The sequence below is a fragment of the Ursus americanus genome, chromosome 5 (genome assembly GCF_024610735.1).
Source record: "Ursus americanus isolate L20-20 chromosome 5, mUrsAme1.1.p, whole genome shotgun sequence".
Classification (NCBI taxonomy): Eukaryota; Metazoa; Chordata; class Mammalia; order Carnivora; family Ursidae; genus Ursus; species Ursus americanus.
The window spans coordinates 54,337,382-54,364,419 of NC_142131.1; the positions used below are offsets into that span (position 1 = coordinate 54,337,382).

General features: G+C 46.0%; 2 protein-coding genes across 8 annotated transcripts in view; one reads left to right on the forward strand and one right to left on the reverse strand.

The window, feature by feature from the left end:
- Positions 1-2,517: 2,517 nt before the first annotated feature.
- CTNNA1 (catenin alpha 1) overlaps positions 2,518-27,038 on the reverse strand; it is a 300,756-nt gene continuing 276,235 nt past the window's right edge. For all 3 annotated transcript variants that reach the window (XM_045794576.2, XM_045794577.2, XM_045794578.2), the window contains exons 11-18: positions 21,212-21,368; positions 13,119-13,319; positions 12,385-12,536; positions 7,766-7,876; positions 6,486-6,667; positions 6,268-6,373; positions 4,596-4,730; positions 2,518-3,735 (exon numbers count right to left, since the gene is read on the reverse strand). In XM_045794576.2, the coding sequence (XP_045650532.2) occupies positions 3,448-3,735; positions 4,596-4,730; positions 6,268-6,373; positions 6,486-6,667; positions 7,766-7,876; positions 12,385-12,536; positions 13,119-13,319; positions 21,212-21,368 (1,332 nt within the window). In that variant the 3' untranslated portion in view covers positions 2,518-3,447. The remainder of the gene's footprint in view (positions 3,736-4,595; positions 4,731-6,267; positions 6,374-6,485; positions 6,668-7,765; positions 7,877-12,384; positions 12,537-13,118; positions 13,320-21,211; positions 21,369-27,038) is intronic.
- Positions 3,735-23,177, forward strand: LOC148110112 (uncharacterized). 5 transcript variants are annotated; one of them, XM_087862224.1, is made up of 6 exons: positions 3,735-4,128; positions 4,334-4,524; positions 6,829-6,969; positions 9,390-9,469; positions 18,819-19,760; positions 21,406-23,177. In XM_087862224.1, the coding sequence occupies exons 1-5, from the start codon at positions 4,060-4,062 to the stop codon at positions 18,881-18,883; spliced, it is 546 nt and encodes a 181-aa protein (XP_087718350.1). In that variant the 5' UTR covers positions 3,735-4,059; the 3' UTR covers positions 18,884-19,760; positions 21,406-23,177. The 5 variants fall into 5 exon arrangements, with proteins under 5 accessions (XP_087718350.1, XP_087718352.1, XP_087718354.1 ...); XM_087862226.1 differs by lacking the exon at positions 9,390-9,469 and having other exon boundaries at positions 21,406-23,176; XM_087862228.1 differs by lacking the exons at positions 18,819-19,760; positions 21,406-23,177 and adding an exon at positions 12,262-16,191 and having other exon boundaries at positions 7,090-9,469.

Below are 27,038 nucleotides of genomic sequence, written 5' to 3' on the forward strand. Positions count from 1 at the left end.
AGGGAGGGAGGGAGGGAGGGAGGGAGGCAGGCTGTGGGCCAGTACTTCCCCTGTGGCACAAGAATGATATACGTGAACATTTATTAGAATGTTACCTGAATGTGTGCTCCAGGAAGTTTTAGTGGCACATGAACATGATTTCAGATATTGCTTAGGATTAAACAAGTTCATCTTTTTAAGTAATGGTATTAACGCTGGGACGACAATATGGCCAAGGATGATCTGGACCCACTCGTGACGGGTCACAGGGAGAGCACAGGGGTATCCCAGGAACTGCTGCTAGGAGGCAGTTTGGGTGCACAGGGCAGGGTCACAGTGCCAGGCCCTGCAGACACACCTGCCAGCAGGTGAGGTGGACGGTCCCCGACAGGGCCTGATGCAGAGACTTGACTCTCTAGGAGGTATTTCCAGAAGATTCCTTTGCTATTAGATGGGTGAATAATGGATGCTGGAGGCTGAGGTAGGCCGATTTCGGAAGCTTTGCGGCAGTCAGTCCAGGTGATGGGTGGGGACTTGGCCTCTCCTGGGGGCGAGGCTGCAGGACAGCCAGCAGGTCAGGTGATGAGACAGTTGGGGGCAGATGTGGACCGAGAGCTCAGGGCAGAAGACAGTTGTGGAGTGAGGCCAACTGATGGCGACAGAAGCCATGAGAATGGTCCAAGAGACCATGTGGATCCTGAGTCAGTCAGGGGAGGGGCTGAGTGAGGGAGGCCAGTGCCTGGTGGGCTCAGCCCTGCTGGACATCCTGAGGCTGCTGCTTACTCCGTGACCGGGGCCTTGGAAAGATTTATCAGGGAGGGGGTTTCGGGTTAGAGAACTTTCGACAGGATACCTGAAGGAGACCCTGAGGGAGCACAGGGAGATCTCTGGGGAAGGGGCCCTGCAGGCAGCGGGAGCGCCAAGTGCAGAGGCTGAATGACAGAGACTGGTGAGAGTAAAGGCCAGACAGGCAAGAGACCAAGCCCATCATCGAGGACTTTTACTAGGAGATGGAAGCCTCTGGAAGGATTGAGCTAAGAGATTGACACTACAGGTCTGTTTATCAGGGTTCCTGTGACTGCTGTGGGGAATGGAGTGAGGGAAGACGATGACTGGGGAAGCCTGGTGGGGAGGTCACTGCAATGGTCAGGGTGCATAGGACTATGGGAGCCCACCCCCTGGCATTTGCCCCCATGTGCTGTCGCCTCTCACAGTGCACCAGGGGCGGGGGGTTGGTGTGACCAACACAGTACAGTGGAAGTGGTGATTTATCACTTTTTTTGAGATCAGGTTTTAAAAAACAAAAAAAACGAAACCCTGTAGCTTCCATCTGGTTGCTGTTATCTTTTGCGGCTGCCAGTCTTTCTGGATCATTCCCTCTGGGGGAAGCCAGCTACCATGTTGTGAGTTGCTCTATGGGAAGGCCCACGTGGCATGGAGCCGAAGCCTTCTGCCAGCAGCCACGTGAAGGAGCTCAGCAGCAGATCCCCCAGCCCATCAAGGCCTCAGACACTGCAGCCCCATGAGAACCCAAGTCAGAGCCTCCCACTGAGCTGCTCCTGGATTCTTCATCTTCAGAAACTGAGGTAATGAGTGTTTGTTGTTTAAGTGCTAAGTTTTGGGGTACTCTGTTACACAGAAATAACACTGTGATGACAGCTTAGACCAGGTCATAGTAAACAGAAGTGGTGAGTAGTTCGACCCGCCTACATTTTAAAGAAATTGGACAGCTCAAGTTTGAGATGCTGGTTAAGACATCCAAGTGGAGAATTCAGGTGGCAGACAGAATAGTCAAGTTCTGAGAGAAGTCAGCATTTGGACAGTACTTAAAGCCAGGAATCTGGTTAAGATCCCAAGAATGAGCAGAGCCAGAGACAGAAGCAGTCCAGTTACTGAGCTCTGGGACCACACAACTTCGAACAACTAGGAGGAGGAGGAGGAGTTCCAGGAGTCCTGTGAGGGGCTTCGGGAAGAAGGCTGGGGTGGGGGAAGGGAGAGCTGGGGAACAAAGAGCCATGCTACTTGGCGGTGGGTGGACGGCAGCAGAGTGGCTGGGACACAGGTGACCAAAATGGAAGTGAGGAAGAAGACACAAGGACTATATTGGTCTCTCTAGGGCCCTGTGCTTCAGGAGGGGGTGTGTGCTGGGGAGGGACATGAGGTTAAGGAGGGCTTTTATATTTAAGGCAGCTGTTAGCACAGCTCCAAGCTCGTAGGACAATTCAGAACAGAGTGGGAGACGCCTGTGGAGACCTCATGGATGCCTCCAAGGTTCTGAGCTGCACTTGAAGCTCCAACATGGGAGTTCCCAAGGAGGGTGAGGCCCTCCCCGGGGGCGCTGGCACAGAAGCTCCAAGGCCATGCAGCTCTCAGCCTGGAGCCACAGATAGTGTTTCCGGCTGGGCAACGCTGTCCCCAGGGCAGAGGGACACCATGAGGGCCCAGGGCACCTCATATGCTGGAGGCAAATCCAAGAGGTGGTTAATGTAAAACCCAACGCCACTAGAAGGAAAAGAAAATGACCTTGGCCTCAGAAACGTGGTTTCATAGTGGACTTTATTGGGAAAAGTTAGTGTAAAAAACATTCAAATTCATAAAATTTAAATAAGACAGTAAAATTATACCTTGTAGCTATAGTAATCGCTATAGTAATCACAAATAAGGTAAAGTCTAAATTATTGCCTAAGCAAACACTATTTTGTCAGGTTTCTGTTGCAAAGCCCAAGGCAGGAAACACTGCAATTATTAGAAGTGAGCCCAATGACGAATTTGCATTTGAAGCTGAGGAAAGGGAAAAAAGCATGTTCTGATTAGGGCATCACAACATTCTAGCCTGAAAAAAGCGACTTTATTAATGTCCTGCAGCAGAGCACATTAGTAATTGTGACCAGGCATTAAAATGCTCATTTCGTGTCAGAGAGAGAGTAATCAGTTTTCTTCATGATGCATTATGTTTTTACTGAGCGTCGTGTGGTTTGTCCCTCCCAAGACCTTTCTGGAAACGTTCCTTCTCCAGGCACAGCTTCCTGAGACGACACCCAGGTAGCTCGGGAACATCTTTGGTCATGTGACACCAGCCCAATGCCCAGAACCCAGGGCGGGTGGAAGCCGCCTCCCTAGCCAAGGTTGACTCCAATCCCCTCATCTCAACCCCTAATGCCACACTGAGAACTCGGTCAAGAGGGTCACTAACAAGTTAATGTGGGTTTCTCTTTGGTTACGGTATTTTTATTTTTATTTAAGCTTATAAAAAATATAGCTAGAAATGTGCTCCTGAATTCCAAAAGTATTTTGACCAATTTAAACACAAGTATGTCCTTGCCAAATTCACCACCTGGACAGGTTTAAAATCTGCCTATTTCCCTGTGGAATCTAACATCAGTGTTCTATTTATCAGATACATTTGAGTGAAGAGCAGTGACGGATCTTTAGAAGCCCCAAGGGGTGGGGGCAGCTGGCAGGGCAGCCCTAGATGCTGTCCATGGCTTTGAACTCACTGAGGGCCTGCACAGGGTTCACGTGCTTCTTCTGAGATGCCCGTTTAATCTTGGTCTGTGTCTCATCCTGCTTCTCTCTCTTCACCAAGGGCTTTTTCTCAGGTGCCTTCATCTTCCACGACACGGCCGGGAGGTTGAGGGAAGCCATGCCCTGAGACTTCTGGTATTTGGTGGAGGCCACGTAGGACGCCTTCACCGTCTGCACCACCGCGTTCATCAGGTTCTTGGCGGCCTGGATCAGGGACATGGCGCTGTCCACCTGAAGGCACAGAAAGGGTGGTGAGAACACAGACCTGACCTCCAGGCCCATGTGCACCAAGGGCCTGGGCAACAGCCACATTCCTGATTGGCTCTCCCAGTGGCTACTGACCTTATCCCAGAAAGCTGAAAATGCCTGTTTCAGGTATTTAGAAGTAAAGGGAGCAGGATCAAAAACAAAACGCACCATCACCTTGCCTGTCCCCACCCCTCCACGAATCTTTATTCACTCTCAAAATCTGGAGGAGGATCTGAGTGACTGTGGAGCTGTAACCACCAGCAGTGACGAGGCGGCGTCCTAGACAGAAACCCACGGCTTCCAGTCATGACCTGGGCCAGGGGCCGTCAGTATGTCCCACATACCACAGAGTTCTTTGAAAGGAAATCCCCTGAGGTGAGCAGAAGTTACAGGGAATCCGTGGAGCCCAGCAGGCCTATCAAGAACTCCTCTCCCCACCCCCGCCAGCCCAACGCGATGAGGGGTCCGGAACCGTGGCATAGGGAACAAACCAGGGAAGCAATACCACTCGAGCACTCTGCGAAGGGTGGAGGAGGTCTGAGAAAGCCTGGCTATGTTACCTTTTTAAATTTTTGAACAGGTTCAATTCCTCTCTGGAGGAACAACAGCAAGAAAGATAAAAATATACATTTTCCCAGCGAGAGGCCGGCCCAGCAGTGGCTCCCAGCCGTCGCCAAGCACTGCGGTGCGTCAGGGTGCAGCCCGTGGGTGCCAAGGACTGAGAAGACACCTGCAGTTCTTCCACAGAGCGCTCTTCCGGTTTCAGGGCAGGTAAGGAGTGTATGCGGACTAGAGGCTGTTTTCATTCTGGAAAATTACTTCTTTTCATGGGTACCACTTACCCCAGAGACGACGAGCTCCCCACCTAGATTCTGCACCTCGGCCTTGACTTTGCTGCAGATGTTGAGCTGGTGGCAGTAGAGGGCGATCCGCTGCAGGTAGGCCAGCAGGTCCTGCTTGCAGGCTGAGTCTGGGCACTGACGGGGGAGCAGCACATTCAACACCAAGCACCCCAGGCCCGGCCCCAACACAGCCCACCCCCCAGGCTAGCTCGGCAGGGCTCGGTGTGTCATGGAGGGCGAGAGGGGAGTTTCTGGTTGCCCAAGGCTGCTCTCTGCCGGAGCCCATGTCCCTCAAGGGGAAAAAAGCCTCAGCAAGAGCCTGGTTCTGGAGAAAAGGGAGAGTGCTTTGAGCTCCATAATAACTAGCCGAGTGCTCTTCTGCTCACAGGCCCTTTCTGTGCTCAACTGTGATGCACACTGTAAGCATCTGATAAAAGGAGATGTTCACTTGAGGCAAAGACAGAGGATGAATGAGTAAATGGAAGCAAGGAAAAGAACACCTGGGGACCGTGAGGTCTTGACCAGCCTCAAGGAAACTCGAGGGCAGCCCAGTTCCTGTCCTGTTGCCACACTTGAGAGAGGTGGCTTAGGAAGCTACCTCTCTCAAGTGTTTACAGCCAGCACTTCCCTCCTGTGAGGCTGGGGTGCACTGAGTGCCAAGGTGGTCGAAGCGGAGGCCACTAGGGCATGCTGGAGCTTCAGAATTTTGTGCTAAGAAGCTAGTGAAGAACTGCGGAGCCATATCTGATCTGCTCGTTAGGACCGTGCTGGCGGCGGCGTTGCCGCATGGAGGGGAGGGCAGGACCGGTGAGCGGAGGCCGGGGCTGAGCTGGTGGTGGCAGGGAGGAAAAGACTGGATGGTGTCAAGATAACTGTGGCCAGAAGAGCCACCGGGGCTTAGTCCTGGACTGCAAAGAGGGGAGTCAAGAATGACTCCTAAATCTTTGGCTTGAGTGGTGAGGCACCACTGCCACTTGTCCTGCAGCCTGGATACTTCAGGGCAAGGAGGGGACTGCAGGGTTGGACCCGCAGAGAAAAACTCGAATGAGCAAAAGGGGCTCCGATAAATCTTAGAGCATCGAGGGAAACGTACTGTAAGTTGCCAGGAGGTAGGAACCACATTTGCTGATATGTGCATATGGAAGAAAACGGATGAAGGCTGGGTGGCTAAGAAGACACGGTGCAGGGGACAGACACATCTGTCCGCAGCGGAGCACATCCGCTTTCCAAAGCACTAGCATGGGGCTCCTAAACACCCATGAGATGCCCTTCTACCCCGAGTTTCAGTGTGTGAGGATTCAGAGAGGCAGCTCCTGGCGGGATCTGAAGGTCTGCAGGAAACGGGGAGAGAAGCAGCAGCAGCCCACGGAAGTGGCTGACAAGCCGCCACCAGGGAAGATGGCAGGATACACACACCTGCCCCAGATAGGTGCTCTACTACAAAGTGGGCCTGGCTCCTAAGACTTGTCGAAGAAAAAGAGGAATTCAGAAATCCTTACCAATCTCTGTTGGTATTAATCAGGCAGGTTGACCAGTTAAGCACAAGACTAGAGATGAGAAGACTGCTGTGTCCCCAGAAAAACATTACTGTCACCACCTTGGAATGAACCGGGTTGGGCTCCCTGAGTCCCGGGATGACCTAAGAAACCCACGTAGCAAGCCTCTCACTCACATGGTCTGCAATGGTCCGGCCGAGCTTATCCATCCTGGATCCGGCCTCCGCAATTTTCTTGGCAGCACTGATCACGTCTGACGTATTTTTGAGCGGTCCTTTACCTCTGACAAGAGAGAACAAGGATCGTTGTATGTAGCTGGAGATGGACAGAAAAAGGAGAGGTCTGCAAAGCAGCATAGCGTCGCCCTCTGTGCACGTGGGGCGGGGGGGCTCACCGGGTGAAGTCTGTCATCTCCATCATAATCATGCACATCTGCTTGGCCAGCACGATGATGTCATTACCACTGTCATCCCACTTGGACACTTCGGCATCGAGCTTGCTCTTTTCTTCCTGGAAGCTGGCCACCTGTTCTGCAATCTTTGCTTTTTGCTCCTGGGGAAGCTGAGCCATGATCGCCTGGAATCAGAAGCAAAGAAAGCTCTTACATAAAGAGAAGATGAAGTTCTCACCGTGCATTAGCCCAGAGTATTTCTACCACGCAATCTATGACATAGGTAGGATAATGCTTTAATAGGTTTCATTTTGCCTAAAGGTCCATTTCTTCTCATTTTGAGCAGAAGTTTACAGCAGCCTGAATTTCCGACCCACTTTCAAGAGCAAGTTTTAGTGTGGAGGAAAACACAGTGTGAGGGACAGAAAGCTAACATGGAAGCTTCCAGATCACACCTGTACAGGAAGAGAAGCTGCTTAATTTTTTGGTAAGTAAGTTCATCCTCTGCCTGCTGCCGTGGGGAGAGGACATAAGAGAAGGGGCTGATGCATGGAGCCCTTTCCCTGGTCGGCCCTGACTGGGCATTTCCTGTGGCTTCTGCTTTTAGCTAACTGGCATGGCACGGAAGCCTGGTGCCCACCTCAAGGGCCACGGACTCCAAACCTTGAGCTCCTCCCCACTCAGCTTCCCCAAGTGCCCATGATGGAGTGGGGCCCAAAGCAAGGATGCATTTGCTGTTCAAAATGATTTCTAAGGAGTGGAAAAAGACTCCACAGAAATATTTCTTGGCATGCTCCCAAAAACATAAATGCTATTGATTGAAGATTTAATGATTCAAATGAATGCAATGGCTCTGAATGATTTTCTTGAATGTACCACTGTTATTTTTTTTAATCCATGAATAATTAAATAGTTCATACCCATGGTATCATTGAGATGGGCAAAGACAGCAATCTTTTTCGAATTTCACAATCCTTTTAACAAACATTGCATTGACTGGATGCTAGGGCTCTCCCGATGCAGGGCTCTGTCATAAACCAAAGCCCCAGGGCACAGCTGAGGCAGAGGGCTTGTTCCTGCCCTGCTCCCAGCTGAGGCGGCATTCTGGAGGAACATGCAACTGGCGAGCATGTGCCACAACTGAGGTTAACCTCAGTCCTGCTGCCAGAGAAAGAGTGGGAAAATGGTGTTCTCAATACCAAAGCGTTTTCCTAGAAAATAAAAAGCCAAGTTCCCAAAGGCACAGGGAAGGTCTGCAAAGTAAAGTCAAATGTGTCCCTTACCCGGGCACTTTGGCCGGCTATCAGCTGATCATCTTCTGTCTGGACGCTTGTCCTGCTTCTGACATCAAAGTCCTCTGTCTCAAAGTCAGAGTCATCCAGTTCCTCAGGGGTCTGCCACCAACACAGAGATCACAAGTCAGACACAACCCTGGGCCTCTGGGCCCAATGTATGAACACTCAGAATTCTGGATTTTCATGTGCCATGTTCCCGACAGTTCTGGGGAATGAAGTTAAAATCACTCATTATTCGTCCAAGACCCCGCCTCACTGATGCACACATGGGGTGGCCCATCCAACAAACACCGGGCCCAGGCACCACATCAACACTTCCCAGAGGGTCGAGGAGTTTCTTTATGGAGGCTGGGGCTTCAGTTTCCACTACAGTCAAGACTCTTTGAAATCATGTACTCCTCTAACACCTGTATCCTAACACAAAGGTGAGGATTATCCTGGGTAGGAAACGTAGCGTATTAAAAAGAGAAATATTTTATCCAACATTAAGCAAATTCTTACAAACTTCCCACTTGATGGCAAAAAGAAAATTAATGAATTACCTAATACTGGGCTTAAGATACTGCTTTGAGGAGTACAAAATAGGCAATGTATTTTTATGGATTTTTTCTTGTTTTTACTTTTATCAATGCAAAAAGAATATGGCAGGTAAGGTCTGAGTATGTACCAAAGGTCCTGATTACCAGTCCTAGCTCTTTGCTTTAATTATGAAATAAAATTCCTATTTCGCACAACCTCCAGCCTCTCCTTATTAGCTGCTGACTTGAAACATAATGTTGTCTTCTGGAAGTTATCAGTAACAGGGCAGCAGGCGGAACAGCTGGGATTGGCTCTTGGCCCAGCTGGCCGGCCTGTGACAGGAGGGCAGTGAGGCGAGGCCCTCATCTGCACCAGGACCTAATCCAAGCCCAGCCCAAGGGCTCGCTGTGAGGCCCCCATCAGAGGACGTGTGAGGAAGCATCTGGCCCGGCCAAGACTATCTTGAGTTTGTACACAGGCAAAGGCCAAGCCTGTCCTTCAAGGAGATGCGGTAAGGACAGCAGGGGTCACGCTAGGCACCAGCAAGCCACAAGGAACACATGGATGGAAGATCCTGGAGTCTCTCTGACTTGGCAGCATGAAACACTACACCACCACTGGCCATTTTAAATCCCAGGGTCCCAGACACCTGTGGAGGATCTTTCTCAAAGAAGTGTCTCCTGATAAGAACTCTGCTCTGTACCACCCTCACTAGTCCAGCAGAGACCCAAGAACTGTTCTTGCCAAGAAAACCCAGTACCTCCTCCTCTTTCATTCTTGCTGAGTATCTATGTGCCAAGTCCTGTTCTGGGCACTGGAGGTACAAAATGACTGACTAACACATAGCAACGTCCCTGCTCTTGCATATATACTAATGGGAGAAATGAGAAAGTGAATTTTATCACATCAGAAAGTGATGACTGATACAAATCAATAAAGCAGTGAGGGGGATATGGCAGGTACCTGGGGGAGGAGTGTTCTAGCAGGATGGGGTCACCAGAACCAAGGCCCAGGGGCAGGAACTTGGCAAGGAGGCCACGGGAGAGGGACTCGGCTCACTGCCCTCACGTCACAGGTCCACTTCTGTCAACAGGAGCCCCAGGAGAGCAGCAGGCCGTGAGCTGCTAGAAGGCCTGGAGCCCCACACAGCCTGTGGAAGGTGCTGGGCAGCAGGTAACATGATCTAAGTCAAGCTTAAAAGGATCTCTTGGGCTGCTTCGTGTAGAGAGAAAGAGACCGCAGGCATCAAGGGACGAGAGCAGGAGGCGGCTGCATGCAACCAAGTGAGAGATGCTAGTGGCCTGGGCTACAGTGGGAACAGCGTTCAGATGTGCTCTGCGTTGTACAGATCTGACAGGATTTGCTGATAGGTGAAATGTGGGCTAGGAGACCGAAAGAGCAAGCAAGAGTGAATCTGAGGTTCAGGCCTCAGCAAGTGGAACGTAGGCTGCCATCAACTAACACGTAAGACCAGTGGCACAGGGCGGGGGGGTGGGTAAAAGATCAGGAGGTGCCTGTTACATAACTGAGTGGCAAGAGGGAGCAGGTGAGTGTGGAACTCAGGAGTCACCTGGATGCTTTCTCAAGTCTTACCCACCAAGGGAATGAGATAGAGAAGAGTTCGAGCACTTTGCTAGCAGGTGTGCCACTGGTCAGACACTGAAGAGATGAGGACAAAGCAGCAAAGCAGACTAAGAAGGAGGGGAACCATGAGGTTTTTCTTAAGAGGGGAGAAATGCCGTCATGCTGTCTGCTTGGGGAAAGGTGCCGGAGGAAGGAGGAGGGGGGCACCCTTAGGCAGGAGCACTGGGACAGCCACAGTGAGAGGGGAAAGCGGAGTCCACGCGTCCAGACCACCTCCGCACCACAGAGAAACAGCAGCAGGCCACGTCCCTAGGCACTGAAGTTGGGGGGCAGTGCTGGCTGGTTCCGGGAGCCCGGGAGGGCGGCTGCCTGCGCTCAGCCAGGCTGAGCAGATGGCGGAGTCCACGAGGACTGCACCACGAGGCGGCATCAGGAAGTGACATGGGGCAAAGGAGCGTCCATGGACTAACCACAGACACGGAGTGAAGCAAAGATCAGAGAGGCTGAGTGAGGGTGAGACTCAGGGTTGTCACAGTCCTGGAGAGAGGGAGCTGCCGAAAGGGACACGTGACACAGGTAATGACAAGGACTACATGTGACTACGGAAGGGAGGCTGAGGTGGGAGGAGGACGAGACACAAACAACTGAGAGTTCCCAGGGTTGGAAGGTTTTTGAATTGAAACAGCGGCAGAGCTCAAGCGCACAGCCGTAAGCGAGGTCCCGCTGCACAACGGCTTCGCAGGCCTCCGCCGTGCCCTGGCTCCAGCGCACCTGGCTGCTCACGCCTCTGCCGCCCAAGGCCCCATCACATTGCCCCTGCCGGGCCGCTGCCATCCTTGTGCCCCAGCACAGCTCCTCCACGGCCCGACCCTGCACTGGGCACATGACCGACATTATAGCTCACTAAAACCACCAGCACCTCGTTTTTAAGACAAGACCAGAGAGAGGAGGGAACCTGCTTACAGTCAGAGAGCTGGAAGAGGGGTCCGGGAGGCCTGCCTGCTCCCAGGACCTGGTTTCCCACAACAGGACTTGATCTGCACGCATTTCCTCGCGTGTTTGCAGCATCCACCCACTTAAACCTCTCAAAACGTTAACCTCAGACACCAATGACTCCTCTTTATCATTAACGTTCCTTGTATTCTATTTCTAGGCGTCTGTCAGTATGGAAAAGAAGTCTGGAAAAATAGGGCTGTGTTCATTACCAGTGGTTGATGGGACCAGGGGATCCCTTCACACCACTGAGATATGGCTTCTGGGTTTAACCTATCATTCACCCAGGCCAGGTTTCTTCTTGGGGACAGGTATGAAGGGATGGAGAAAGCAAAACAAACAATTCTCTGTCCCCAGCCCCCAACATGTCCAGGGGGTCTGGAGCCTGCAGGAACAGCCCACAGCCAACCAGGCAATCCATGAACACTTCCCTTTCCTCCTCACCCCCAGGGAGGAGCAGCGGCGGGCTTGCCCAAGTGTTTCTACACTGCATACGAAATGGGTCCAGCCTCACGCAACTGCCGTAGAAATGGCCTCTGTTTCCAGCTGACAATCTGGCTAGGTTCTGCAGGGTGCCAAGCTGAGAGGATAAAAAGTGGGACAGAATCCCTGCCTACCTTGAGCGGTCTGACTAGCAAACCATGAAGTATAAATGAAACTCCCCTGAGCCTACCGGCCCGGCAGCTCTCTCTGCAGCAGGCAGGCCCCGTAGGGCAACCCTGGCTGTGCAATAAAAGCGGGGCCTGGCCCAGGCTTGCGGGACCCCTGGGTGCCCTGGTGAGAGGGACACGCACTCCCTGCTCTCAGCTTCCAGAGCAATGGGTTCATTCTCAGAACAGCAGGTGAGAGATCAAACGCTAGGGAAAGGCATCTGTGAGACCTGACCCCAGCACCCTGGGCTGTATGTATTACAGATGGGATGGTCGTTTCTCAAAACCCCTCCGTTTATGCCAACTCAGAGGGGGTGCTGGCTTTTGCCCCACATGGTAAGAACTGCCGTGTTCCCAGAAGAAATGGGTCAAACAGGGCCCAGAACAGGCAGCACTTCGGGGAGCATCAGCAGGGGCGGCCACAGGCACTCATCCTCCCCGTGAACACACTGAGGCCCCAGGAGCCTCCTGGCTCCCTGCCACTCCTTCAAGGACAGGGGTAGTCTATGTGAAGGATAACTTCAACCTGCGTTAAGGAAATACCCAACTGAAGAGGCTTCATTCTGGGTAGTTTCCCTCTAATTTACCAGAAGCCTCCTATTTGTGGGGACCGTATGCCTGAAACTAAATCCTCAAAGCCAACTCATACTAGCTCCCCTTCTTGGCCCAAGTTTGGGCTCTAACTTGCAACTAAAAGTCATTTTAGACAACATAATTAAATATATCTCATTCTAACAGCTTTTAGATTCATGGTTTTAATATACTGCCACTGCATCTGCTGAGTTCCAGAATGATGCATTGCTCAAGTTTAGCAAACGATAAGAAAGAAGCTGTTAAAACGTCTGAAATGCAGTTACTCACCCTTATCATCAACACGGCTTTCCTGATGTCCCGGATGCCATCGTACACCAGGCGGGAGGCATCGATAAACTCATTCTCATCCATAGGCTGGGCGGGGTCCGAGCTGAGCGCTTCCACCGCCGCCTCTACTTGCTCCGTAAAACGTGGCATGACTGTGGAGAAAGAGGCAGGGCAGATCCTGCTGGCCCAGCAGACACCATCCTTCTACCAGCCCTCCCTAAATCCCTCCAAGAGACAGGAGGACGTGAGGTGTATGATGAAGAGCCTCTGCCTCTACCTATGTGAGAAGTATTTACGGTTGAAATAAATTAAATGCCATATTTTATCAAGATTCAAATCATCATTGTCTCTTTGACCAGATTCTACAGTATCAGATTTGGATGGGTGAGCCACTGAAGTGAGATAAACTGGAGGCCTTACTTAAGAATAGGATCCCCCTTAATGTAGTATTTATTCACTACCAAGAGACTCAGCTCAGAAGTTCATCTTAAATAGTATGTTCAGAACTATTCCCATCATTAGCTGTGGGACACATGGGAAAAAAAGGTGAAAACCCTTACTTTGGAGGATCAACTTCTCAAAGTTTGTTGTTCGACCCAGACATATCATGTGAAGACCTCAGCTGCACCCTGATCTCGCCCTTCCGAACCACAGGGCCTGGACTCACAGGGCAGCCCAGCTCATCCAGGCCATCTATGTGTGGGGAGCACAATAAAGGGAGGGAGTCCCCGAACCTGTGTTGGAGAGCAGCTTCGTGGCTTCCAGCACCTTCTCTGTGTAGACCCCTGGCTCATAGTTGTCCATCTCTGAGGTGACTACGTGAATGACCCGAGCAGCCCGGCCTCGAATCGCACCAGCTGTGCGGTCCAGCCCATCCACATCTTTCTCTTGGAGAGCAATGACGCATTTGTTCACATCTTCCAAAATGTGATTCTCTGAAGAACAAACAAAAAGCTGAATGGGGGAGAAGGCATCCCGCTAGAAGGGGACAACTGCAAGCTAGCATCTCTCACTCACCGAGTGCTCATTTTGTGTCCCATGTATCATTTCACTGAAGAGACCAGACTCACTGCTGGAATCACTGTCCCACAGAAACTCAACCTGTAATCACCTCCCAGAATGACAACCTTCAATTCCAGGTTTATTGAAAAAGGGAGAGATCAATGGAGATCTTTAAGGCACAACTGTTCTGTAAGCCAGGCAGAAAATTCAGATCACAGAAACCTTAATAACTTCTCTTTAAATAATCTCACTGAACTTACGTCCAAAACAAAGTCTAAAACAGAAGAAAGGATTCACTAGAAGTCTCTATCCTTCCAGTCCCTTGCCCCTCCCTCCAGTAGATGCCAATGGTATTCAGACAATTTTCCAAGAAACCAGGACAGCCCTGGGATAGTAGGTGCTGGAAGGCAGAATGAACCTTCTTCTGGAGGTCACCAAGGGAGCCCAAGTGAAGCAATTTAGTAATCCTCTCACAGGTGCCTGCGGAACTGTGGTATTTGCAAAAACCCTTGAATTGTGTTAAGCTGACAGGTGGCTCCTACTTGGTTATAGAACTGGATTTGGAGAATCCACCAAAACTATTTTCCCTCAAAGCAAAATGCTTGACACTGGATTTTGGGAATCCCAGAGTAAGGAGTCAGCCTCAGCTGCATCTATAATAATAGCAAAGTGGAAACAACAAAAATGTCCAAGAGCAGAGTAGGTATAAAATATGGGCACTATACAGCCATTAAAATGGATGATGCCAATCTGTAATGGCAGACCCAGGAAGGTAAAGGGAATTTTTTCACTCACCCAGAAATGCAGAGACCACTAGGAGACAGCCCAAACGACAGGGCTGCTCAGACTCTCTGGGGTGGGTGGGAGAGTGACATAAAGGAAAGCCCCCGTGTCATCATTTGGCCACTGCCTTCCTGCTCAGAAAGGAGCCTTCTTCAAGACATTTAAGAACTTACAGAAGACATGCTCACTCACTTAAGCCAAAGGAATACCTTACAATAAGTGAAAAAGTCTAGTTTTTCTGGAAGAGCTAGAACAATCAGCGTAAATGTAATCTGTTTAAGAAACATATCTGGTCATTTCTTTGCCAGCCCTGGCCATCATATGCATTGACATGTCATTATTCTGGACTGCCTCCTGATTCAACCCACTTCCAAAAGCCATTCCCCTTCCCCTCGCAGCCTCTGCTAACAATGTCTAGAAGGGAGTTAAGCGTAGGCTTGACCTCTTAAGATACTCCCAACAAGACAGTGGTCATGGTGCTATTTCCCTTCCTGTCAAAAGGAGCCAGAGGCAAGTGTTACTTAGTGTATCCAACAAAGAACTGCCTTTGGGCTTCAGGTTCCCCTCAGAGAAACAAAGCCCTCCTCTTTGTAGTTCCCAAGAGACTGCAGGCAAAATGGAATGAGATGAAAAAAATCAGAAGTAATGATATGAAAGAACTGAAGAGAGGTTTGGCAAAAACACATTTCCTATAAAATCAAACAAACTCTGACCATATGATCCAGGAGTCACACTCCTTGGCATTTATCTAAAGGAGCTGAAAACTTATATCCACATAAAAACCTGCATGTGGATTTTTAGGACAGCTTTGTTCATAATTGCCAAAACTTGAAAGCAACCAAGATGTCCTTCAGTGGGTGAATGGAGAAAATGAGGTAAATCCAAACCATGGGATATTATTCAGCACTGACAAGAAATGAGCTATGAAACCAGGAGAAGACATGGAGAAAACTCCACTGCGTATTATTACATGAAAGAAGCCAATCTGAAAGGGCACACATTCTATGATTCCAACCAAATGACACTCTGGAAAAGGCAACAAAACTATGGAGACAGTAAAAATTAGCAGTTGGAGGGGGGAAAGAAAGAACAGGCAGTGCATAGAGGATTTTTCAGGGCAGTGAATACTGTATATGACACTGTAATGATGGATACATTTGTCCAAACCTGTGGAAGGTACACCAAGTGAGAGTGAACAGTCGTAGATTAAGGACTTTGGGTGATAATGATGTACACGTTCATCAACGGTAACAAATGGGCCACCACAATGGGGATGCTGACGATGGCGGAGGCTGTACATGTGTGGGGTTACAGACAGATGGAAAATCTCTGTACCCTCCTCTTAATTTTGCGGTGAACTTAAAATTGCTCCAAAAGGTTTTTTTTCTTTAAATTAAAATATTTCCAGTGAAAGCCAAAATACAGTACGAATTCCTATTACAGAAGGGAAAAATGAATTACCACAGTATAGCTAAGAAGACCCTAATTCAAAAATTAGAGGGGACTTGATAGGGTTTCCATCATTATACTCTTAACACAGAAAATGTATTAAACTTTTAACATAAACAAATTTTAGGGAGGATATGTGAGCCTATCATAAGAATTAATGGGTGGGGAGCCCATCGGAAGCATCTTTTATGTACAAACTCTCTACATAATTAATGCAAGCTGAACAGACTGGTATTGAGCCTGCACACCATACCAGCCCGTGGGTTAAGAACTGCTGCTTTTGCTAAACCTAACACGCTTTCCGTTTGTATTTCATTATCACTAAGGAAAGGAAAATAAAAGGAAGGAAAGGAACGAAAGGGAAGGAGAAAGTAGGGGCACCTGGGTGGCTCAGTTGTTAAACGTCTGCCTTCGGCTCAGGGCGTGATCCCGGAGTTCCGGGATCAAGCCCCACATCTGGCTCCCTGCTCTACTGGGGGCCTGCTTCTGCCTCTCCCACTCCCCCTGCTTGTGTTCCCTCTCTCATTGGCTGTCTCTCTGTCAAATAAATAAAAAATCTTTATAAAAAAAAAAGGGAAGGAGAAAGTATTGCTAATAAACCATGGACCAATGTTTTCTTGTACCGTTGATTTTAAAACTCATCCTTGTTTCAGGATTGTTAATACAAGGGAGGAAATACATCTTAGAATCAATGAAGCATGGCATTCTTTTTCGTTCCTCAGATAAGAGTAGCCCAAACTTCCACCAAGGATTTGTTAACCTTCATCTAGACACCTATGTTTTTAAAAATCAATTTTGACTTTCTTGAATTCACACTGGCTTTCTTCCAGTGAACCTAAACCAGGGAAGGGCTTGCCATGCTTTAGCAACAAAGGAAGCCTTCTATTTCGGGAAGCTGACTAAAGTAATGGTCTCTACCATCCCTGAACAGCTGTCTTTAGGAAAGTCCCATCCAGCTGAGGCCACCACATACCCAGGACACACAAGCACCAATTCTGCTCGCTGCACTTCAGGCCTAAGGCAGAAATGAGTTTCCAATGGACATGTACAAACAAGGGAGGGTTGGAGGTACCTCCACTAACTTAACCCATAAATTACTTTAGCTTTAACTGAATTACCAAGGAAACTCAGCATGGGTCCATTATGAGTAAACACACCAATCTGTACCCCATTAAACACTCTGTTCAATATTAGAGGTGCCTCTAAGAGGAAAAAAGTCATACACAACAGTCAAACAAGGGATCATATTATGGACACTATTATATGTTTTTCATTTGAAAACCTTTCTACGCCTGCCTCCACCCATCTACCTCATTCTTTTTGATGACTGCAAAGTGCCCTACTGAAAAGACGTAGGGGCCATAATTTACTTTATCTAGTCTTCTCTTAGACATTTTGGTTGACACGAACATCCTTGTACAGGTATTTTGGCAAACATTTGGGTACATATCCCTGGGGAAAATTTCTAGCAATAGGATTACTAAGTCTAAAGGCATATATGTTTAAAGTAGATGTGTGGTGCCTAATTGCCCTCCAGGCACCAAGCCAATTGGCATTCTCCAAAAAAGCTGCATGAACTCATACTTCAATCCATGATGAGTAACAGCGGCCATTCTGTGTACCCTTTGCTTTGGCTACCCTTACTGGTATAAACTTATGCAGACACAGGAGATGATAGTATTAATACTTTATACAGAGGACTTAATCTATATCTGAGTGTTTGATATTTATATAGAGTAGCCATTAAAAAAAAAATCAGGCATCTGGGTAGCTCAGTTGGTGAAGCCTCCGACTCTTGGTTTTGGCTCAGGTCATGACTTCAGGGCCATGTGATCGAGCCCCACGTCGGGCTCCACCACACTCAGTGTGGAGTCTGAGGTGCTCTCCCTCTGCCCCTCCCCCCACATGCATGTGTGCGTGTGCATGCTGTCTAAAACAAACAAAATCTTTTAGAAAATAAAAATAAAAACACCATTAATTAATGAGGAAACCAGGGCACATAAGTATTAACTGACCTACCCAAGGTCACAGTTAGTGGGCATGGGAGTCAGAAATCACACCCAACTTCACCACTACCTTATCTGTAGTTACACAGGTTTTTTACTCTTAAACACAAAAAAACAAAAAAGTAGGTATAATCTTCTACTTAATGGCCTTCCATTAAAAAAAAAAAAAGTAATAATGGCCTTCAATCAGACCAAATTCTTGGGGCACACTGACAGTGAAGAAGAGGTGCAAATTATCACTCTTAGGTGTCACCCTAAAGTATCTAATGCAGTATACTATTTGTTTCCAAGAGCACGAGGTAAGGAAATGTAATAAACCCAATTAGAACCACTCTAACCGAACACTTGAAATAAACAAATAAATAAATAAATAGGAACTAAAACTTCCACATGTAAGCAGAATAAATGCATAGGAGTAAATTACATTTCCATGGAAAACGTTTATCAAATACAATTCAAATGAAATTCAAACAGTCTTTATCACTTTGATAAATTTCAAACTCCTGTCCTTAAGGGATCAGGCAATACAAATATACTTGGGGTTTGCTGAATGCGCTCTACCATCTTAACCATCTCCAATATTTACAAGGCACATTCTGAATACAACTTGGTAAAAAGGAGTCCCCACTCCCTCTTCCCCGGGGGTGGCATGCATGATCCTCTATTTTCAAGTGCCACTGTCTCATATTTGATATACAGGGACCCAAGTTTCCTTTGCCCTGCAGCCTCATGAAATGCTTGGTAGCTTTACCAGATTATACACAAAATGACCATTACTTCTTGAGCCACAAATTTAGATACGACTTGTGGCAAGTATGGGGGAACTCTGGGAACCAAGGGGACAACAGACAGACAATAGAGAGAAAGCAGTCCTATTCCCTAAGTAACTTACCCTTGGAGGGGTTCTTAGCTGGTGGACAGGCTACAGGGAACATCTAGGTGCCATCAATTCCAAGAAGGATTTGATGGTGGAAAATCACTAGTGGAAATATTCCACAAAATCTATCACACTGCCAGAGGTACCAGAACACAGTACAAAACAGTCTACAACAACCACTCCCGGAAGTCAAGCAGCTTCCTTACTCTGCATTTAGCAAAGATTTATGACACCAGAAGCCAAGCCGAAGCCAGACTCTGTGCTGGGCACTTGCCTGGCAGCCCCCTTACTCAAAAACATGCCGACCTCCCCAACAGGACTACTGAAGCACCAGTGTGCCACATGGCAAGGGGAAACTGGCAAAGGGGGCACACGAGGATGAGGACAAGACATGACTTGTCTAAAAGACTGCCCGTGAATGCTGCAGACTGACAGCTGCTCTCCAATCCGAGGGGCACAACTAGAGATGCTGTCAACTGCTCCAGGGCGAAGGACTGGACACCAGTTTGGGCCTACCCAGTTCAAACTGGGGTTCCTCGTGCTGAGAGCCAGTCACTTCCCTAGCAAGACTGTGTCAGGTAAGAAGGGAAGACCACTCTAGTTGCTCCACGTAAAAATGCTAAAGCTCCTATGGGTGGGGCAGGTGTGTGAGGATATAAAGGAGTGTGAATGCTAAAAACTAACTGGTCAATGAGGGAGAACTCTGCCCAGGTATCTGCTTGTCTCTTCCTTCATCCCATGTCCGTATAAAGCACACCGTAAGAGAATCAGAAGAATTATGAATAACAGCCTGCCCTACTGCTCTTTTAATTGCTTGACTCTGCTACGCAAGCCTGTGACAAACCTTAGAGAAATATACTGGGGTAGACCTCTAAAGTTCAGATATTCTGAAACACCACCACTTTCTGACTGAGAGAATTGTTCCGTGTTTTTATTTGCTAAATAGAAACTGTCTAAACTCCTTTCCGTCAAGTCAACCCTTCTATTTTCCCACATTTGCATAAAAATTGAACATACTCACCAGATAAAAGTGTATCTGTTAAAGAATTTGATTTCTCTTTACCATGCTTCTGTTTTATGTCATATACCCTACAGATACTGCCTGGATCCACTAAATGCTACTGCAGAATCCTTTTTTTCTCCAATTTGAAGAATGCTGCATGAGGGACATTTGATTCTATTACATTTTATTTTGCTGTAAGAAGGACTGAAAATCCCTTGAGACCAAGCCTGAGCTATACCCAACCTAATCACAAGAAGTAAGTTTAGGAAAGTAGTATCTATCTCCGGAGGGGGGCTTTACATTTAGATTTCAGAATTTGTTGTTTGCTTAAAAGTGTGCTGTGAAGGTGGAATGTTTCTCTAAACCTATGAAAAAGAATAATTCAGTACTTCATTGGGAAAAACAACAGAAGGCCAAGATTTCCCAAAAAAGCCATTGCTGCATTTTTGGCACCTGCAAAGATGTGCTTGCAAATGGGGTTTTTGTTTTAAAGTACCAGCACCTGCAATTCGGCAGTCTTGCAGCAGCGCGCTTTATCCCCTTTCTGCGGTTTATGGATTGCCGCTCCCCACTCTCTCAAGTACAGCCAAAGCTACCAGTCCCACGGAGAGCAGGCAGAGACAGGAGGACATTGGTATGCAGAACACACTGTCACCTTAGATACAGGTCACTGCTGGAGGACTGTGCTGTGCATGTACTTAAGCCCCGCTTCTCTTTCAAGCCCCATTGACACTCACATCTCCCACGTTCCAGCCTGTGATTCCCTGGGGTGACAGGTAGTTTTAGCCCAACAAGTACCCAGCCACAGACTCTGCCCAAAGCCACTGGCCTCAGAAAGCCTGGCACCTCCAGAGAGCAAGCAGCGCAGCTAAGGGCAGCAGAGCCCCTGTTAAAGGAAGAATGCATTTATTCTTGCTCAACTTGAAGGAGATGGATTGAAATTTATCTCTGTGTGATAAACAGTGAATTGCAGTTGACAGACATTTTCTATATGAATGCAATTTACTATGTCATTACCAGTTTATGTTTATATAATGAAATCAACTGTTTTTGTGAGGTGAATTACCCAGATTTATTTTTTGCAAGTTCATAATTAAATGGCACTTAAATATTTCCTCTCTGTTTTCTATCTGTGCATCATGCAGACAGAGTCTTTCGAAAAGTAGGCAGTTAAACTATGATCATTTCTGAGGGAGAAAGGAAGAAGCTCTCCAAGAAGGGGGAAAAATTATTTTCAAAAAGGAATTAAAGGTGATGGTGCTGGGAATCCCTTCTCTTAAGTTTCACAGGCTCATAACAAATAACCATAGCCTCTCCCGGGACCCAGGTCAATGTTTTTTCTAAATACAATAACAGCAAGAAGGGTGGGTTGTTACGGTGTTGTACAGGTCACAGTTGCAAAATCTCACTCTACAAAAAAGAGGAAAACTGCCAGCCAGCTTTCTAATTCCTGCTTCTAAGATCAAGACCAGCCCACCCACAAGGGAAACAACTCCAACCCCACCTCCCACTGCTGAGGAGTCAGTGACAGTTCGTTGTTGTTAGCTGCTGTTGTTTTTTTTAATTAAAATGAAAACCAGCACAATATTATTGCCAGAGTAATTTACCTGCCCAGACTTGGGGGCGTTTTGATTGTCCATTATTGTGACTTAGGCGAAAGTAATTATGCACATTCTCACATGCTTCTCTGGGGAACCAGCTCATTACCTGAGACAGCCAAGAAGTCATCAATGGAAGTAATGTCATCGACAGCATCTGTGAGAACACGGACTTGTTTTTCCCACTGTTCTTTAAAAAGATCCATGTTCTCTTGGGCCAGTTTACTCTGTGGTTTTGCTGCTAAAGCCAATGCAGCATTGATAACCTGCAAAGATATTGAAGTTCCTTGTTTACTTTTTCAGCGTCATGAAAATAAAGTATGTGGGCCACTCTGGTCAGTACAGCGGCTGCGGCTTTGTCTCACACGAATCTCACCAGGACCCGCGATACCACAAGCGCCACCACAACACTCACAAAGATGGAGGAGAGAAGTGCTAGACAATAGGCTGTATATGACAGAAACACACAGGTAATACAGATATGCAGTGAAACCAACAAATAAAACTATCTCCAATCTCTCCACTCTGTGACAGCAACTCTAAAATTTTTGACATTCCAGACTTTTTCCACACACACGTACGTTAATTACGCATGTCAAAAAATACATAACACTATCTTGTTTCTTCTTTTAAGTACATCTCCATATCATTAAATATATGTTAAACACATTAACTGTTTCTTTTTTCTTTTTTAAAGATTTTATTTCTTTATCTGACAGTGAGAGACAGCGAGAGAGGGAACACAAGCAGGGGCAGAGGGTGAGGGAGAAGCAGGCTTCCCACTGAGCAGGGAGCCTGATGTGGGGCTCAATCCCAGGACCCTGGGATCATGACCTGAGCCGAAGGCAGACGCTTAACCAACTGAGCCACCCAGGTGCCCCAAACATTAACTGTTTCTTATTCCATCCTATGGAGGTACATCACTATTTTCCTATTATACAATTTCCAGGTTCGATCCAGCTACCCACCATTCTTAATTATCTTATGATGAACACCTGGTATTTCAGGTTCTGCACAGGAAGTGTAAAATTTATTAAGCTTAAAAAGTAATTTGTAGGGGCACCTGGGTGGCTCAGTTGGTTAAGCACCGGACTCTTGATTTGGCTCAGGTTACGATCTCGGTGTCGTGAGATCAAGCTCCACATGGATCCCACAGAGTGTGGAGCCTTTTTAAGATTCTCCCCCTCTCCCTGTTCCGCACCCCGGTCACTCGTGCACGTTCTCTCTTAAAAAATAAATTAAAAAAAAATAAAAAGTAATCTGTAAAAAGAAACAAAACAAAAACCCAGCTTTATTGAGATATAGTTCACATGCCAAAAAAATTCAGCCATTTAAACCGCACAATTCCCTAGTTTTTAGGATATTCACAGTCGTGCCACCATCACCACAGTCATTTTTTAAACATTTAGAACATTTTCATCACTCCAAAAACAAATCCCGTATCTGTCAGCAGTCATTCCCCATTTCCCTCAACGTTCCTTAGCCCTACCTACTGGCAACCACTAACTTCACTTTCTTTCTCTATGAATTTGCCTATTCTGGGCAGTCGATATAAATGGAATCATATTAATATGTGAGTTTTTGTAACTAGCTTCTTTCACTTAATGTTTTCGAGGTTCCTCCATGCTGGAGAATGTGCCAGCATTTCATTCCTTTTTACTGATGAATACTATGCCATTATACAAATATATGAGATTTTATTTATCCATTCATCAACTGATGGACATTTGAATGGCCATTATGAATAAAGCTGTTATGAACATTCATATACATGTCTCTGTGTTTTCATTATTCTTGGGTATATAAGTAGGATTAGAGTTGCTGGGTCCTATGTATAAACTTTAGAGAAACCGCCAAACTGTTTTCCAAAGCAGTTGCACAATTTTACATTCCCACCAGCACGTATGAAGGTTCCGATTTCCCCACATCTTAACACTTGTTTTTTTTTTTCTTTTCTTTTCTCCCACTCTTTCTCTCTCTTTCCTTTTTAATGACAGCCATCCTAGTGGGTGTGGAGTGAGATCTCATTGTGGTTTTACTTTGCATTTCTCTGATGGCTCAGGATGCCGCACATCTTTTCATGTGCTTACTATTAGCATATATTCTTTGGAAAAGTAGCTACTCAGATCCCTTGCTGTTTTCATTCAATGAGTAAATAATGAAATCAAGCTGGGAGAACAATGAGTAACATTTCTAGGTACAAGGTCCTTATGCGTTATTAGAAATAAATGTATTTATAATAATGCAACTTGGAAGCAAAGACAAGATGAAACTAGTGGTGATGGGAGCGGAGATCTGGATGGAGCAGAAAAACAGCTACCACAGAGGCATCCGGGCATGCAAACCGGAGGACAGGACCTGGGACAAGTTTTGTAAGGTGCCATAGGAACCACATGCCTTCAGGTCATGTGTTTAAGTCCCAATATATTGGAGCAGTATTCAAGAAACTTAGCCCTCAAAGACTTGTTAACAAACCGAAGCAGCTCACGTCCTAGGCTGGTGCAGCTACTTCCCTTCCCTGCAGAAACAAGTGCAAGTGTCCGACCACCGAGATCACCAGCTAGAGATTCAGAGGCGCAGGGGACTGGGCCGTCTACTTGTGAGTAATTAACAGCCTGCCACTTTCCAAGGTATATGGGTTTAGACAATTATTTGTGGGAAGAGACTTCCCATCTTTTCATGTGTTATGCAGTGGTCCTCCCTCTTTTCATCTCAAGGCTTGTTCTTTGCCTCTTTTGCTTCTTGCCATTCATTCACTTCCCACCAGGTGGTTCACCACTGAGGACTACTCTCTTCATTTCTTAACTCACTGATTCACTAAATGCATCAATGAATCAGAGCAGAGCTAGACCTGTTAAGAATATCTGGCTGAAGAAAATGCTTCCTAGGAGAGCCAAATAAACATGGGCAGGGAATTAATTGTATGTTTTAAATACGAAGATAATTCCTCCATTACAAAGAGAAAATTGCTCTCTTTGTTCTGTAATATATCTTATCTCATACAGTATAATGGAGAAAAAGCACCTTGTCTAAGGTTAACGTTCTCATTTTTATTTACAGAACTGTTTACAAAGGACACCTGATAAATGAAATACTCGTTCTGATGACTCTTAGTAAATTAGAAATAGAAAGATACTTAACATATTACTTTAAATAATCATCAAACATAATACGTAGTGGTGAAATCTAGAATCATTTACTTTAAAAATAAAGATGTTATTAATGTCATACCTACAGTCACCATTAAATAATAATATAATGGTCCTTCTAGCCAATAAAATAAAATGAAAAGAAAAAGCTGTTAGAGAAGAGATGACAAAATTACTTCTCAATACAGATGATCTTTTTTTATGTAGGATACTGAAAAGTCAAATGAAAAATACTTTAGAATTATTAAGAGTTCATTAGGTAGCTACACAATATAAATATATTTTAAAAATGAATAAATTTTTCTATATGCCAGAAAAAAAACTAGAAAATAAAATGAGAAGAATGTCAGATCTTTTTGAAAGCAGTTAATAGTAAACATAAGGGGTTAAATCTGTGAAGAAACCGACATGACTGAAATAACCTTAAGTGACTAAACTTTTCTAAGTTACATTACAGAAACTCAAAGAGCAACACATTTCTTGTGTAGGGGTAGGAAGAATGACCTATTTATTTACAAATTCACCTGGAGCAATAAATAGCTGGGAATAGCGAAAAAATCTTGGGGATAGAGAGCAAGAGTAATGAAGCGAGATAATTAAAATGTAAAACAAAGCTAGAGTAATGCGAACAGAATCATCTAAAAACAGACCCTATTACAGAGCATAATTCAGCATACGATAAAAGTGACATCACATACCAGCGGGGAATAACAGCACATTATTTTTACATTTGATGTGCTATCTTGAGAAAAATAAAATTAAAGCCTCACTTCATGCTTATATTTAAATGCTAAGATTGTTTCCAGACAGATAACAAAGCTAACAAATTTATTTATGCTTTTATTTAATATTTAAATAGAAATAAATATTTCTCACTTCTTAGGAAACTATCCCCTATTTCCAAGTAACAATGGGAAAAGTCAATTCATAAATTTGACTATATCACTTCTGTACTTAAGTATATATAACAGATGAAGTATACAGTCTTAGGTAAATCCATAAGGAGAACACCAAAATACTAGTAGAAAAATGGGGGAAAGACGTGGATAACCTACCTAAGACGAACTAAAAAATGACTAGTAAACAATTAGGGGAAAAAAATTCACGCTCGTTAATCAAAATATGTGAGTTAATATTTTTGCTCAACAAATTTGCAAAGGCCCCACACTAGGCACTACAACCATGCTGAACAGCAACTTTTAAAATGCTGCTGTTGGCTAAAACCTCCAGAACAATGTTGAAAAGGACATCCTTGTCTCGTTTCTGACTGTAGGGGAAAAAAGGCTCAAGCAGTTCCCATTAAATATTACATTTCACCATTAAATATGAAGTTATCAGGCCTTATGTTCTATTCTGTCCAATACTTCTTCTGTTTTATTTCCACTGTTCTATGTTTTCCTCTGTCTCCTTTGCTGCCTTATCTTCCTCCACTAAGAGTGAAGTTCCTCAAGGTTCCATCCTATGCTGCCTTCTCTCTTTCTACACTCCTCCCCTCATAGTGAGCCATTTCCTCTAGTTTCATGATTTGGCATACCACTTAGGTGCCAACTACTCCCACATCTCCTACCTAGACCATCCATTCTAGCTCCCAACTCATATCCGTGCTACATACCAAACAGTTCCACTCAGATGTCTCACGATTTCCTGCTCCCAATCATGCTGAGTGGTCTTTCTTTAAAATTCTTGATCACTCAAGATGCATAATGCTGGGGACATTTCCTTAGTCCAGTCAATCTCCTCCTTTCAAGTCTGGGCTCTAAACAAGTATTTGTTTCACACCTTCTTCTCAAACCTGTAACCCTTCTGCGAGCATCCTCACTCTCAGCTTATAACTCTGCTACTTCCTATTTAAATGGGAAGGTGAATGCAACCAGAAGACAATGTCTGTAGGTTCCTATCACCACCTCTACCCACCTACCTGCATCTGTGCCATGTACTGTCTTACCTTTTTAAAAATACGGTGTTCAATCTATGCGCCCATCTCAGATCAACCTTTCTTTCCACCTGTCTCATTTTGGTCTCCCCTATTCCAGAACATTTCTCTAGTAATTCTCCCTCCATTCTACATTATCAATATAGATATCAGTATCTGTATCGGTATTTTCTTATAAATTCCACTGATCGTGTAGATTATCTATATTCTATTCTATATTATCAATATTTGACACTGATAATATTATTCTGTATTATCAGTATCTCCCCTCAATTCTATACTGTCACTATTTCTCTACTGGACTATTTTCATCAGGTAAACATAAAAAACATGCTGTTATGGGGTCACCTGGGTGGCTCAGTCAGTTGAGCATCTGACTCTTGGTTTTGGCTCAGGTCATGATCTCAGGGTTGTGAGATCCTGACCTCCATCAGGCTCCTCACTCAGTGGGGAGTCTGCTTAAGGTCCTCTCCCTCTGCCCCTCCCCTTGGGCTCGCATGCATACACACACTCTCTCTAAAATAAATTCTAAAAAAAAGAAAAGAAAAAAGAAAACCATGCTATTACAGCTCCCAACTAAAAATAAAAAACAAGGAAGGAACACTCTCAATCCCATATCCACCTCATGCTACCACCCCATGTCTGTATAAACCTTACCTAAAACCTGAAAGAGCTGCCAACATGCTGAGCTCAAACCCTCTCTTCTCTCTTGAACCCACTCCAGTCAAGCCTGTGTCTCCTAACTTTTCCATAAACTTCTTTTGTCCAAAGTAACTTATAACATCTACATGTTGCTCAATCCAAGGATAAACTCTCAGTTCACTTTCTACAACCATTTGACATGAATAAACACT